The 13999-nt window shown below is 42.8% G+C and overlaps 1 protein-coding gene across 5 annotated transcripts in view; it reads left to right on the plus strand.

Annotated features, from left to right (window-relative positions):
• The window catches only part of DCX (doublecortin), a 94528-nt gene that overhangs the window by 19531 nt on the left and 60998 nt on the right, over nucleotides 1-13999 (plus strand). For all 5 annotated transcript variants that reach the window (XM_064670401.1, XM_064670403.1, XM_064670400.1 and 2 more), the window contains exon 3: nucleotides 2616-2956. In XM_064670401.1, coding sequence (XP_064526471.1) covers nucleotides 2616-2956 — 341 coding nt within the window. The remainder of the gene's footprint in view (nucleotides 1-2615; nucleotides 2957-13999) is intronic.

The raw sequence follows: 13999 nt of genomic DNA on the forward strand, positions 1-13999 counted from the left end.
ACCACCTCATGTGTTTGTAGAACACAGTGCAAAGATATACTTTCTTTCATTGTGGCGTCTTCTATCCTAAAGTATTAGACAAATATGGGTGAAAGTCAAGCCTTGCCACACTTCAGTGGCTGGTATTGCTACTTCTGTTCTTCAGGTAGGGAAGCAGAGGTGCAGGTGAGGTCAGGAGCTTCCACAGGGAAGCCTGGGGCAGGGGTGACAGCAGCGTTCAAATCACTTACTCTTGGTGTTGCATTCAAAGAGAGAAATCCATTTTCTCAAAGGATAATGCACAGTTCTGTTCTGAACACACTTATAAAGGCTCTGCCACCCAGGGATTATGAGCTTGGGAGGGCTCAGGCTCTTAGGACAGGGATAATTCCCTGTGAGCATTCCAAACTCCCCCCTCCGCCCCTTTACACTCCGCTGTGAAACTGGAGAGAAGCCTTGGCCTGCTCCACACCAGGTGTTACTTGGCTGAAGCAGATGAATAAACCACAGCTTATCACTTATTAATCAGGAAGATCTGAAGTACTCAGTGCTTCTGGAAAATGATATGTCCAGTGGGAATTCTTTATAATGTGTGGTACTCTGTGGAGTATATTTAAGTTTCTATTGAGTCAGATTCACAAAATATGAGGAATTAAGGAGCTTCAGCCATGGGTACTACTACATGGTCAGTTTAATGAGGGTTTTTTCTGACAGCAAATACAAATTTTTACTGTTTGGTCAAGCCAACAGAACCTACAGGTGGGATTATTGCATTAGTTTGGGTAAACTAGTTGACAAAGTGCCCAACTGACAGTGTTCATCATGAACCTTGTCAGCTCTCTTCTCCCTTCTCTATTTTTATTCCATCATTAGAAGGGAAAACAATATCTGCTTCCTGTTGATAAAAGATTTTGGTCATTTTTATGCAACTGATGGAGAAGAGCTGCAGTTAGAGATGTAAGCACCACAAGTGTGCATTATTTTGTGGCAAACTGGGTACAAAGGGTTAAAATAAGTGAGCATCCTGCATCTTTTCTATGGCTGCTTGTGACATCAAATCCTTAGCAGTAATAGGAGCATAAATACTACATAGACCATTGTTATAAGCCTGTAAAGTCTTCTGTTTATTGTTTATTGCCTGTTAGTGGTCTCACCATATGTTCTAGGGAGGGACCCTCTAGGTTCCTCCACCAAAAATGCAGTTTAGTCAGCAGAAGGACGACTGTATGAACATTATACCGGGTATGTTACGTGCCTGGGCTGTGCAGAAACCAATGGACTCTTTGGAAATCCATATTTATACCTCTGCCAATTGGATGTCAAATCCCGCCCTAGAGGTCCTGGAATGGAAAGCCAGACTCGGCTGTCAGGTAGGCTTTTCAAAGATATCCGGGTCCTGGATTTTGCATGGACAGATAAGGAAATGCAGCCAGTCTGACTGTGCAAAGAAGGAATTCTTTTTTTTTTTTCTTATTCAGTATAGTTAAATTTGTATTTTGATTTCAAATCTACTGTAATACGTGAAGAACTTAATTCTATTAGATCAGCCCAAGAAAACACCAGAAGGAACTCTAAAATCCTACTGGTTATGCCCTCAGTTCCTATTAAAATTTTATCTAATGGCGAGACAGAAGCTTTTTCCTCTAGCATTGACTGACTTTTTTTCAGTGTGTCTTCAAGTGCTCAGCAGCCTGAGTCATTTCAGACTAGACAGCCACATTCCCTTAGGGATACTGGTTTACAGTCTCATTCTAGTAATAACTCTTCTAGCATCCATCAGATTTGCAGGCCCAAAAGAAGATCCTACAAATCCTTTAAGGTGCTTTTAAAACCTTAGATAGATAGGATCCTGTAAATTACAGACAAAGCTTGAAACTAATTTTGGGTGGGATAGGGAAGGGCTTTTTGTGAATTACTAACAAGACCATGTAACCCTTTTCTACCATGTCTAAATTTGGATTTAATATATTTTTGGTTGGTACCAGCCATATAAAAGCAAGCAGTGGCATTTGGTGTAGTGCTTAATCTCAGCTGCCATTAGGTCTGTTCTCTAATAAACCACTGGTGATTTAAAAAAGCATATTTGTTATGCCTGCTAGATTTATCAATGCTACTTTTAGTAGAGACAGTTCAGTACAAGATTTTTGTTATTTTTCAAGCATGATGCAAAGGTACTTTGGGGATGAATGTTGATGTCCTTCTGGCAGGGAATGACACACTGAAGTAGTAGCTAGGTCTGTAAAGATGGAGAGGAAGCTGGCAAAGTTACAGTTTAATGAAGGTGGTCAAATGAATTTGGCGTTTTGGAGCTCTTAGGCAACTTAGTTGCATCTTCCAGTACCTAACTACCTTTATAATTCAACCTTTTTTAACCCCTGGTTCATGTGACTGAGTGCTTGTATGTATTTGTTCATGCGAGCTAAGGCTGACTAGCCTAGTTTGTGGAAATATTAGTCATATTTGAAATAATCATAAATATAAAATTAAAATAAGGCAAAATGTTTTAATAACAAACTGTCGTGGAAGTGCTGATGAAAACAATTATCAATGGTTTGCATGATTAATCGGGGAAAGTATATTGTCTGTTTTCCATCAGCCTTTTTGTAGTAACTGCAGAATTTCATTTCTTTCAAAAGGGGAGAGTTACGTCTGCTCATCTGACAACTTCTTCAAGAAGGTGGAGTACACCAAGAATGTCAACCCCAACTGGTCTGTCAACGTGAAGACATCTGCCAACCAGAAAGCACCTCAGTCTCTGGCCAGCAGCAACAGTGCCCAGGCGAAGGAGAACAAAGATTTCGTGCGTCCCAAGCTGGTGACCATCATCCGCAGCGGGGTGAAGCCCCGGAAGGCAGTGCGTGTGCTCTTGAACAAGAAGACTGCCCATTCATTTGAGCAAGTTCTCACTGACATCACCGAAGCTATAAAACTGGAGACAGGAGTGGTCAAAAAGCTGTATACCTTGGATGGGAAACAGGTAAGAGGTTTTACAGATGTTGCGCCTTTTCCTTTCTCTTCCCTTGAGGCTTTGCTGACTCAGAACAATTTTTGAAGCCTAAAATTAAGCCAAGATGATCACTGCCATCTGTTCTCTTAGAAGTATGACTTCTCATGCCAGTGGTTAAGTTACTAAATTTTCCCTGGTATTAATATCAAGCAAAGAATGTAGCCAAAGGTCTGAGTGGAACAGATGCTCGTCCTGCACACCAGCGTGTGGTGCGTGTCTTCTGGACCAGCTAAATAAATAACGTGGCTCACAGCCACCAGCTCATTTGGCTCTGGAGTAACTGCAGGAACTCTCAAGCTTTGGCTTCACTCAGTGAAAATGTGTTGCTTGACTTTCCTTGCCCTCTGATGAAGGCTTGCTAAGATCAAGCAGTTGCTCCAAGCATACTCTTCTGGTCAGCTCTGTAGTTGGCAGGAAAAGCACGGAATTGTGCTGCATTTTCTTGACTAAATGCATGAAGAGGTAACATGCAGAAAGAGTCAGAAGTATTTAGTGGGTCATCATAATGCGCTTCATGTCTACATGTTCCTGGAACTGAAGGAAACATCTGTCTCTTGTTAGCAGCTACACAGCAATGAGCGATTTCATATTGCTGTATCCATGAAAACCCTCAAAGGAATGTGGGGTTGATTTTAGAACTGGGAAGAGCTAGATTCTTCAAGGACAATTCTGAGCTTGATTTAACAGTTCTGTCTTCTGTAATTGAGGAATGATCTTATTTTTGTCACTGTTTTCCTTGCTCCAGATTCTGGAGTGAGGCAGCACAGCTCTTGTGTGGGTTTAGACTCTGGCTATTCTAGGGATTGATGCTATTGCTTTAAATTAACTCTTTGCTGTCTCTGGAAAAATTATTCAAGTACTAGCTCTGTCCAATGAACATTCAGACTTTACATATGAAAATGTTCATCCTTCCAACCCCAAATACAGGTTCATAAACTGTCCCGCACAGTCCAGGTGTAGTGCCTGGGAGCTGAAAGTAGCATGTCCCTCTACTCTGTCTGATGTTTTGGTGTCCCTGCCGATGACAGTGAGGTTGGAACTAGATGGTCTTTAAAAAACCCTGGAAGAGACTGGGGAGTGAGGAAGGAGAGAATCAAATGACCTGTCCCCACTGCAGAAATAATATATGGGCACAGGATCATGCCTGTTGGATAACAGCAGATTTACAAAGGGTTTAATAAACAGATCTGATCTGAGAGCAGCTGCCTGCTCATGCTGACACAACAAGTACCTTTGCTGTCGTAGCTGTGAATGAGGATCTTCATCTGAACCTGTGAATGGCCTCAGTTCTTTGAGAACAACTGGCATTTGGGAGGTGAGATGTTACTTTGAATGGTATGCAGAAATAGGGATGTCCCATAGGCTTCCATCAAACTGTTCTCTTCCCCCCCTTTCAGTTACAGGAGTAAGTGGTGATTCCCCCTCACCTCTGGCCAGAGAGCCAGACAAGATCAGCCCATAGCCTGACCTGAGCCTGTGGGCTGATCAGCCTGTGCGATGGTGTTAACTCTTAAGTGAGGATTTGGGAGATGCTGCTTGCTCTCAAGTTACAGATTGCCTGGAGTAGTGCTGCTGTGGGTTAGCAGGGGGTTAGTGCTGCAATCTCTTTTGGGAGATACTGCTTTGGACAGGGCTACAGCTCAGCAAGGGACACAAAGATCTCGGTAACCTGGCAATTCTTACTGCCAACTGCTCTCCATAGCAGGCACCACACCACACCACACATGACTCTTCTTGAATCAGATACTAAAAGGCAACCTGGTTTTCCTCCTGTCACACTCTGACAGCTGTACAGTGAATGGGGCCTTAATTCAGCACTGGTCTGACTGGGGCAACCAGACAACTTCATCAGTTTTTGTTGCAGAAATGTAATTTCAGTAAAGTCTTGATCACAGATATCACATTTAACTTGTTTCGCTGGCTTTATAATTCACCATTTTATGAAATGTGATATTTCATTGCATGTTGGAGGCACTACTGGGAGTTTCACTATATGTAAATGTACACCCAGTATTGCAGTTATTGAAAAGAGAGAGATTTTGTGATTTGACAATAAGGGGATGTGTGATATTTGTTTGCGGCAGCAATTAGTGTCGAAGCTTCTTGAAGGGCAAACCTGTTTCACCAAGGCTTTGTTTTTATTGGAAAGTTTCCTTCAGTGTTTGTTTTTTATTATATCCAAGCTTATTTGAAATTTTCTACCTATGTGTGTTCTCAGTGTTGAAGTTAGAACCAGAGACTTCTGCTGTGGGTGCAGTGCTTGCTGTTGGGGTTTCCATGACATACTGCTCCATAAAATCTGACCTCCTGACATGACATCAGGGGTTTTTGCATGTCTGATTCTGACATTAGAAAGGGATTACTGAATGCATAATTCTGACAAACAGCATTTTATTTTCAGGAGAAAATATTCATGCAAAACCGCAAGCTGCTCAAAGCTGAAATGCTGACAAGAATCCTGACAGTCTGTCTCTTTGAGTGTCATCAGAGGCACGTTGCTCCCTCTGTTGTGAAATGATAGAATTTACAAAAGGAACGTACAAAGGAAAATCATCCTTCCTCAGTCCATGAGCTGGAACTTAATGAGGGGAGATGATTATTTTATTTATAGGCATTTCCATGATGCTCATCAGCAGAGTAATCAAGACGCTTTAGAAGTACAGGCAGTGGTGGCAACGACAGAGTGGTGTGTGAATAATTACATTTCTATGCACTGTAGATCTATGCTGCAGTTGGAGTGAGAAAGCAGATAATTGAGGGCTGGATGGGCTGTATTTGAATAAATGCAACACTCAAAGCAGCAGTGAGGTTACGTTATTCCAATGAAATTTTGTTTCTTTTTATGTCTTGGGTTGGCTGTAAAAATACGGCTCTTGAAACTGCTAAATTAGCATCTTGTGTTTAAGTAGTTTATTTAAGTTGGTCTTGCACATATTTCTACTGCCTTGTGCCTCTCTGTACTCAAGATCCTTCCCTTCTTGGAGCATATCATCACCTCTTGATGGACACCCCTGAGCTCAAAAGGAGTTTCAAATATTTGACCAAAAATGAGAGGGAATCACAATAGGGATTTATCTTTGGAACTTCCATGGACATATGGGAAATAGTATAAGTCAAAGAATTCAGTGCTTTAAACAAATGCTATAATGGACCAAATTCAGTGGTTGGTTCCATAACTACAACTGCTGTTGTGCTGAGATGGGTGATATATATAATTAAAACACACATATGCAGGATTTAATTTGGTCAGATCTATGGATCATGCTGGAAAATAGTTGTTTTGGTACATTCTGTCTCCCTTTTTAAACTCTTAGTTATATCCAGTGTCCCAAATGAGTCTGGATTCCTGGGAGCACTGGGTACTTTATAAACACATGGTGACAGTTTCTGCCTGGTGTCGTTAATATTAGAACAACATTTCTAATAAATTAGAAAACAGAATTTGAGACTATGGGTGAAGTTGCATTTGGATATTTTGAATGCATTAGTTTGAAGTAGACTTTGCAAACGTCGTATAGATTTACTGTCCTGCTTATGCTTGAGCTTCTTTCTCACCATGGTGTACAATAAGTTGGTGCTTCCTGGAAAAGAGGAGGCTGTTTCATCACCCACAGCCCAGTGCCCATCTGCTTTCTGCACCTTACTTTGCAAGTGGAGTCTGTCTGCATTCATTCCTGCTTTTAAGAAGTGACCCGTAAAAGCTGATGTCTTCTGTGCACACTGAACTTCTCTTTTTCTGCACTGTATTTTATTCCAAGATCTGTGAGTTGTTCAGCAAGTGTGTGAAGAGATGTAGGGACAAAAATCCCTTTTTTGGCCATTGGCTGAGTCAGTGATAGTCTGGAGTGATAGAAATTCATCAGGCGTGCTCAGTTGTACTTTAGTATTAGAATTTTTTTTGTGGTATGGAATTCCAGCTTTTTCTCCATCTGATGTATTTCCATGTCTTAATTAACTAAATACCCCATCCTGTGACCCATCAATTAGCATCACCAAATAAGCAGAATAAGGAGTTGTTCAGAGCAGGGAGAGCTTGTATGGTTCAGTTCCACTTGAATATAGATATTCTGGTCAACAAGCAGGGAACAGACTGTGTTTTTAGCCATAATAGCATGCAATGATCTCTTCTGGCCTTTGAAATCATCAAGCACAGGGAGAAGTCACACATGCACTATTCGTTGGGTGTTACCTTTTCCAGACAGAGTGCTGCTGTTCCATCTGAGTGTTAGCTGTCTCATCAGATGAAATTACATACATTTCCATATGTCAGGGCACGTGTGACTGTTCTCCCCAAAGAATTTCTAGCCTTAATAAAATGGTCCCCTCTAGCAGCCTTTGCTTTGATAAGGATATCAAATGGCAGGTGATGAGTGAAGTTCATTCTCTGTTTGCAAAGCTGATGCCAGTGCCTCGGGGGCCAGCCCACCCCTCCTGGCCAGGGAAGAAGTTGCCATTTCATTTTAGATTTTTTGCACCTTCTGCCTTCTTGAGGAAGGGCAGCAGCCACAGAGGGAGAAGTAGGATGACTAAGCTCACAACAAGTTTAAGGTTGGGACTTTTTTTGATAAAACATCTCCTAAGTACTGTGCTACTAGTAAAAATATTCCATAGAGGCACCCGTACAAGTTACAGTGAAGAAACCAACCAAACTTTGGAACTTCTGCACTGAATTTAAGCTGGTATTTTGAAACAAATGATTAAAAAATTCAAGTCTAGATACCAGCAGTGGAGCAAACTCCATCGAGACAGTGTAGCTGTATTGATTGTATTAATGAAATTGTGTCAATGAGACATAGAACAAGCACAATATAAAAAATACCTCTAACATCTGTAATCTGTAATTGGTGTTCAAGAAGGTGAATACCTCCGTGATGTACCTAAATATCATTTGCATTGCTGAAAGATCAGAGGGAAACTATTCCTGCTAGAACTCTGGGGATAGTTAACTTACACCCTGAGGCATGAGGTTCAAGGTTACAAAGCAAGCAAATTGGTTTGTGTTATTACACATGTTGAGGGAAAGGGTGTCAGAACTCCTCATCCTTTTAAGACTGGACAGTTGACCTTTGGGATATTGAAAATCTGCATTGGAATAACTTCAGGACAAAGCAGTTTCATGCATGTGTGGAAAGCTGGGATCTAGCCCCAAAGCAAACAGTAGGGAAGAGCAGGAGATGGGTGCAAGTGTGTTCGGTGTCCCACCTTCTGCAAAAGGTTCTGTAGCAGCCAGTGCTAAACAGGGGAGCAGTGAGTCCCACCTTCCCTCCCTGCTGCACAAAACTGTAACAACAAAATTTTATCTGGTTTGCATCTCCTTCTCAGTCTTTTCCTCTCTTGTTAACTGCTGAGATTTGCCAGGCCTCACATAAATCTCCCCTTTGGATACCAAGAGGACAGATCTGGATCTCAAGCTCTGGCAGGGGAACGGTGCAGGCAGGATCTTTGCCCACAGCTGCCTCCCCCCCCCGGCAGATCACTCAGAATGGGGATTAACTCCCAGCTTCACTCCTGCTCAGTGCTGCTTCGGACTGCTCTGACTTGGAGTGTTTGCGTGAGATTACTCCTCTCTAGCAGCCATGTGTCATGCAAGAAGGATTAGTAATAATGTATGAACTGAAAAACTCCTGAACCCAAGTCACTTACAGCGCCAGACAACACAGCCTAGTTCTCTATCTTTAGGGAGCTCTTAGTCTAAGCTGGAAGTTCAGCACTGATTCATGCAGTGACTAGACACTAACACAGACAAAACCAATTAGTCCGCAGGTATCCCTCAAGGATTTTAGCATTCACTAGAATGAATAAGCCGAGCTTCCATGAATGTATGCCTAAGTACTTATGATAAAATATTCAGAAGACTTTCAGAGATGTTATTCAGAAACCTTATGCTTATTAATTTCTGTTTCCTTAGGTCTGTGGGCCACAGAATCTGGGTGAAAAGGGGCCTATCTGGAACACTGTGAATCTTAATCCCCGCACTTCTTAAAGCAGAAGCAGGCTGATCTCAGCAGCTAAAGTCTTGATCAAACCTGTTCTCCTGTGAGCATTGAGACTGACTTGGTTGACATCAGTGTGGTCTCCAACCAGCTTCCCAAGGCATGGAGTGACAGGACAAGGGGCAATGGCTTTAAACTATTAGAGGGAGGGTTTAAATTAGATATTGGGAAGAAATTCTTTACCATGAGACACTGGCACAAGTTGCCCAAAAAAGCTGTGGCTGCCCTATCCCTGGAAGTGTTCAAGGCCAGGTTGGATGGGGCTTGGAGAAACCTTGTCTAGTGAGATGTGTCCCTGACCATGGCAGGGGGGTGGAACTAGATAATCTCTAAGATCCCTGTCAACACAAACCATTCCATAATTCTATGTGTGGAGCAAGGGGGACAGCAGAGGAGACCATGATCTTGCAGACTTTGCTGGCTGTTTTGCTTGCTTTGCCTCAGCCTCAGCTTCTGGATGACGTATCGTGCTCCTGCCTGTCACCCACAGGGCTTTGGTGCTGTGCATTCACTGGCATTTCGCTGTTATGCAAATACTGGCTGTGGTGAATCTGTTGTCCTCTGAAGGCAACAGGGCTCCCAGTCCACAGGCAGGCTCCAGAGTTGTGCTGCTGCTCGCTGGAAATGGTTTTCTGGTAATGTGAGTGTTGCTAGCAGCCACGTACTGACCAAGCCCCACACAAACACCTGCTACTTGTGTCACAGATGGCAGGCTGTCAAAATTATTGAAAGATGCAGTCAGATCCGACCTGGTGACCTATAAGTATGTGGCCCTTATTACTGTATCCTGGTGCTATTCACACCCCGAAAGAGACGTATGCTAAAAATTCAGTCCTCACTGGCATCTTTATTTTAGCAGCTCTTTCTGTCATACAGTGACATGTTCCCTTTTCACCCTGAATCCCAAGAGAGAAGAGGATTATTCACTGCAGTGCCAGAGGGTTTATCTAGGAATAAATGGGCTGAAAATGAGCAAGGGAAATAAGACAATATCTGGAGCTGAGAACAGGCCCAAAAGCCCTGTAGTTTGGTTTTTTTCATTGCTAGTTTGTATCATCTTGAGAAACTAAGTTTCTGGTCTTTTTTTGATGCTCCAGTGGTAGTCCCACCAGTGTGAATGGAAGTCCCTCCTGCTCCGAGAGAGACCAGGTTACACTGAAAGGATTGTGAGCAAGTGTCTGCCTCAAGGTGTGGGCTCTAGTAAATGTCTTATTTCTTTTGATCACCTAAAATAACCGAATATTTGTATTTTCCCTGTTTGTAATGGGGGAATGTCTTTCTTATTCTGGTGTGTCTGTAACTCTTAGTCTTAGGCTGTGAGTGGCATCACGTATAGTATGTTTGCTCACCTCTCCCTCCTTGCAGTAGCTCACAGAGTGAGTGAATACCCCCCTGAATTCACCTTGTGTGAGACACCTCGAGATTCTCATGGTGGTTGGTGCCATATTCCACATCTTGTTGCAAGTTCTGCCTGTTGTTCTCATCTGCCTGAAACCACTTCTTTTTCCTTCTCAGCTCTTACTGGTCTTCAACCAAAAGGCTGTTTCCACTCAGTAGCGGGTAAGTTATGACACAGCTCACACTTTTTTCTAGGAAGAGCCTGCACTAAGTGTAGGTAAAGGCAAACAGCCAGGTAACAGAGTCTGGCAAGAAATGGTGTGAAGAGCTGCCATCCAGCACAACAGTATTTCCTTCTTTCTTGTCCCCGAAACTGCCCGTGGAACTGAACCAGTGATTATTCATTTTTGTATGTGGTATCTGTGTCTTGATGGAGCTTAAATATCAAGGAAAGGAATCCATGTTGCAAAGGGCCCAGACTGAGTGTGAGAGGTTGTCAAAAGCCTTCTCATTTTGTCTTTCAAATGTGATGCTAATGTCAGTCAAAGGTCTCTGTATGGGACAGCAAGGGAAGGGGTCATAGCTTTGCTCACGTGCAGAGGAGAACAGCCTCCATCCACCCTCAGCTCTGCTGAGGATGACAAAATATCCTGGCACAGAATTGTGTGTTTGAAGGAGTTGAGGAGAAAAAAATCTGGATCCAGTCCACCCAGATTTTCAGAGCTGGCTAAGGTAGACCTGCATATGTGGGGAGGTGCAGAGAGAAGCCACAAAAGCTGAGGGCTATTCCAGTGTTCAGGGCTCCTCAGGTTGCGCCAAATCAATTATCATACAGAGCTGGAATTGCAGGCCTGCTCCTGGAGATTTGTTCAGGCTGAATACGGAAAAATTAGCAGGGCTAATAACCAGAGCATTCACTGCTCCAAGCCATCAGACAACACCCTCTCCCCTGTGAACATGCAGCCAGGACTTGCTGAATGTTGGTAGATGTATAGTAGATATATATTAATAGTCTGTACTAACAGACATAGTTCTGGTTCCCTGGTTAAAAGCAAGCAGTGTGTGTATGAGTACACACATGTATTTCTATCTGTATAAATACATTTAACTAGGTGCTGTAGAACACAGCTCTGCATCTCAACTTGCTGTCTAAGCAATCTAAACTCTCCCTTTAGTTAAAGGATCCCAGGGACTATATTGATCTGACAGAGATATCCTTGAGTCATGTTATTGTTTTTTCTTCCCTCATCCTAATAAACCAGAACAAAAGGCAGTCCTTACTGCTTTTACTACTGCAGTTTTTAACTGCACTTTGAAAATGTTTGCTTACTTTTAAATTATTCTTTGAGATAAAGGCAAACCTCATTGTTATTAGCAGTTTAAATGTTATCCACGTAATCTAAAATAAATAGGAAATCAGTATATATTAGATCATGGTGCTTTTTTTCCTCATTTTGTATCTTGAAAAGTACTCCAGATATAGGATTTTTCAGCTAGAGCAGGTGTAAAATATATCCTGCCTTTACTAATTCTTTTTTTTTTTCCCCCCAAATAGGGGACTTAGTTATGAACAAAATGGACAAAAACCAGACATGGGGAAGATGAGATAACATGCACCATTCATTAGGAGGATTTTTCCAGGGTATTTTGCTTCAGTCAGAACTGGCATGAGAGGTCAGTCCTGCCAGTCCTCCAGGTCTGAGCTCTCTTATCTGGAGGACAATGAGAACAATGAGCTTTATTGGCTCCACAGGAATAATTATGCAGCCAGTGAGCCCGCGGGGCAGCAGGGGAGAGCAGGACTCCAGCTCCTTCCTCCTGCTCCCCTGCCCTCACCATCTGCTCCGTGCTGCTGAGCTGGTGCTCGGTCCCCTGCGGTTGCAGGACCCACAGTTCTGGTTCTGCCACTGCCTGGCTGCAGACATCAATCCCTGGCTGTGGCAGAGCAGTTCAAGCCACCACCTGAAACTCCTGGCCGTGCTCACTGTGCTACTGGGAGAACAGCTTATGGCCACGGGTGTTTCATTCAGGTTCTCCAAACAGGAGAGAATAATTGGTTTAGGAAAGCACCTTGTGGTGTGTGCCTGATTCTGTGAAAGAAGTATTTCCTCAACTCACTGCTGTGCCCCTGCGCTCTTGACATAATCCCTTGTGCCCTTCCTCACCCCCTCATGCCCATAATAGTGCTGAAAGGGGAACAGAGAGGCTGGGAATGGTGACTGATGGAACTGTTCTCCTCTGTATGTCTAGTGGTGAAAATACACCAGGAAGCTCAGCCTCTGTACTAGATAAATCAGCTGAGAGATAAAATTGTGAAAAAACAACAGGGCATAACAGGGTTAGACCATGAAAAAAAAACCCTTTCACCTTATTAATCTATTAGTATAGAGTAATAGAAGAAATAAGATCATGTATGGGAGAGAGATAGTGGACTTCATTTGGACTTCAAAAAGTCATAAGGAAAGAAAGACTCCTTCAAGAGCCTGTGAACGGACCTGTGGTAGTGATAAGAAGAGTAAATGTTGCCACAGGTGAGGAATAGGCTTAGAAGAAGAAACCAGGGTAGAAATAACTTTTTATCAGAGTAAAAATTAAGTATCAAGATACTTGATCAAAAATTAAGTATCAAACGGGGTTTATTATCTTCTTGGGTGATCTGGTGGTAGAAGCACTTGGTGAAGACAATGAAAGAATTATGGTAATAAAGAAAGTTGGGAGACAAGTGAGAGACTTGCTGAGATGAACAGGCAGTGTAATGGATGATCGTAAATGCAGAGCAGCACACACTGAAGGAAATTATTCTTATACTTATCTTTTAAATTAAAAATAACTATTCTGCAAAGAAAATTAGTCTTGCTGAGGCAGGCTAGTAAATAATAGCTTAGCACAGAATCAAAACAGCATGCTAAAGCATATGGTATGCATTCAAAATTCACACAGGAAGGAGCAGCTTTTTAAAATATTGCTGTATTCCATTTACCTTTTCAGTTCACCTCTTTGCCTTTTCAGATGTGTCTCAGAATATGGAAGCAAATAAGTATCTTCTCCAGTGACTGTGCTGCACTGCAGCCCTCTGCAATGCTCCAGTCTTCTGAAGCTGCTGGAAGGGGTGGGGTAGCTCAGGCAGGTTCTTGGTGATTCTTGTCGGTGTGGTGTAACTGGGACTTTGGTGAAGCACGAAGCAGGTTACAAGTGGTCAGAGTACGTGTGCTCTGGAGTGTTGAGTTCTAAATCACCTGGACTCACACGGCTCTCCATAGCTGCCAAGTCTTGGTGTAGTTTTGTGCCTGCAAGCACGAGCCTGGGAGTTCCCTGTGGCTGGGATATGGAGATGACCTGGCACCCAAGCCAACTTCCTCTGGAGGTCCAGGGCATCTAGTTATGAAAAGGTGTTGGGAGAAGCTGTAGCTGTAGCTCTGCAGATGGGGAATGCCCTAACTTTCCACAGCCAGGTGACAAATTACCCCACTGCATGGGATATCTTAGCCCAGCCTTTCAGTACTTTAAGGGGACTTAAAAAAAAATGGGGACAAATTTTTAGCAGGATCTGTTGCAATGGGACAAGGGGTAATGGTTTTAAACTAAAAGAGGGTAGATGTAGATTAGATATAAGGAAGAAGTTTTTTACAATGAGGGTGGTCAAACTCTGGCACAGGTTGCCCAGAGAAGCTGTGGCTGCCCC

The sequence above is a fragment of the Pseudopipra pipra genome, chromosome 13 (assembly GCF_036250125.1).
Source record: "Pseudopipra pipra isolate bDixPip1 chromosome 13, bDixPip1.hap1, whole genome shotgun sequence".
Taxonomy (NCBI): Eukaryota; Metazoa; Chordata; class Aves; order Passeriformes; family Pipridae; genus Pseudopipra; species Pseudopipra pipra.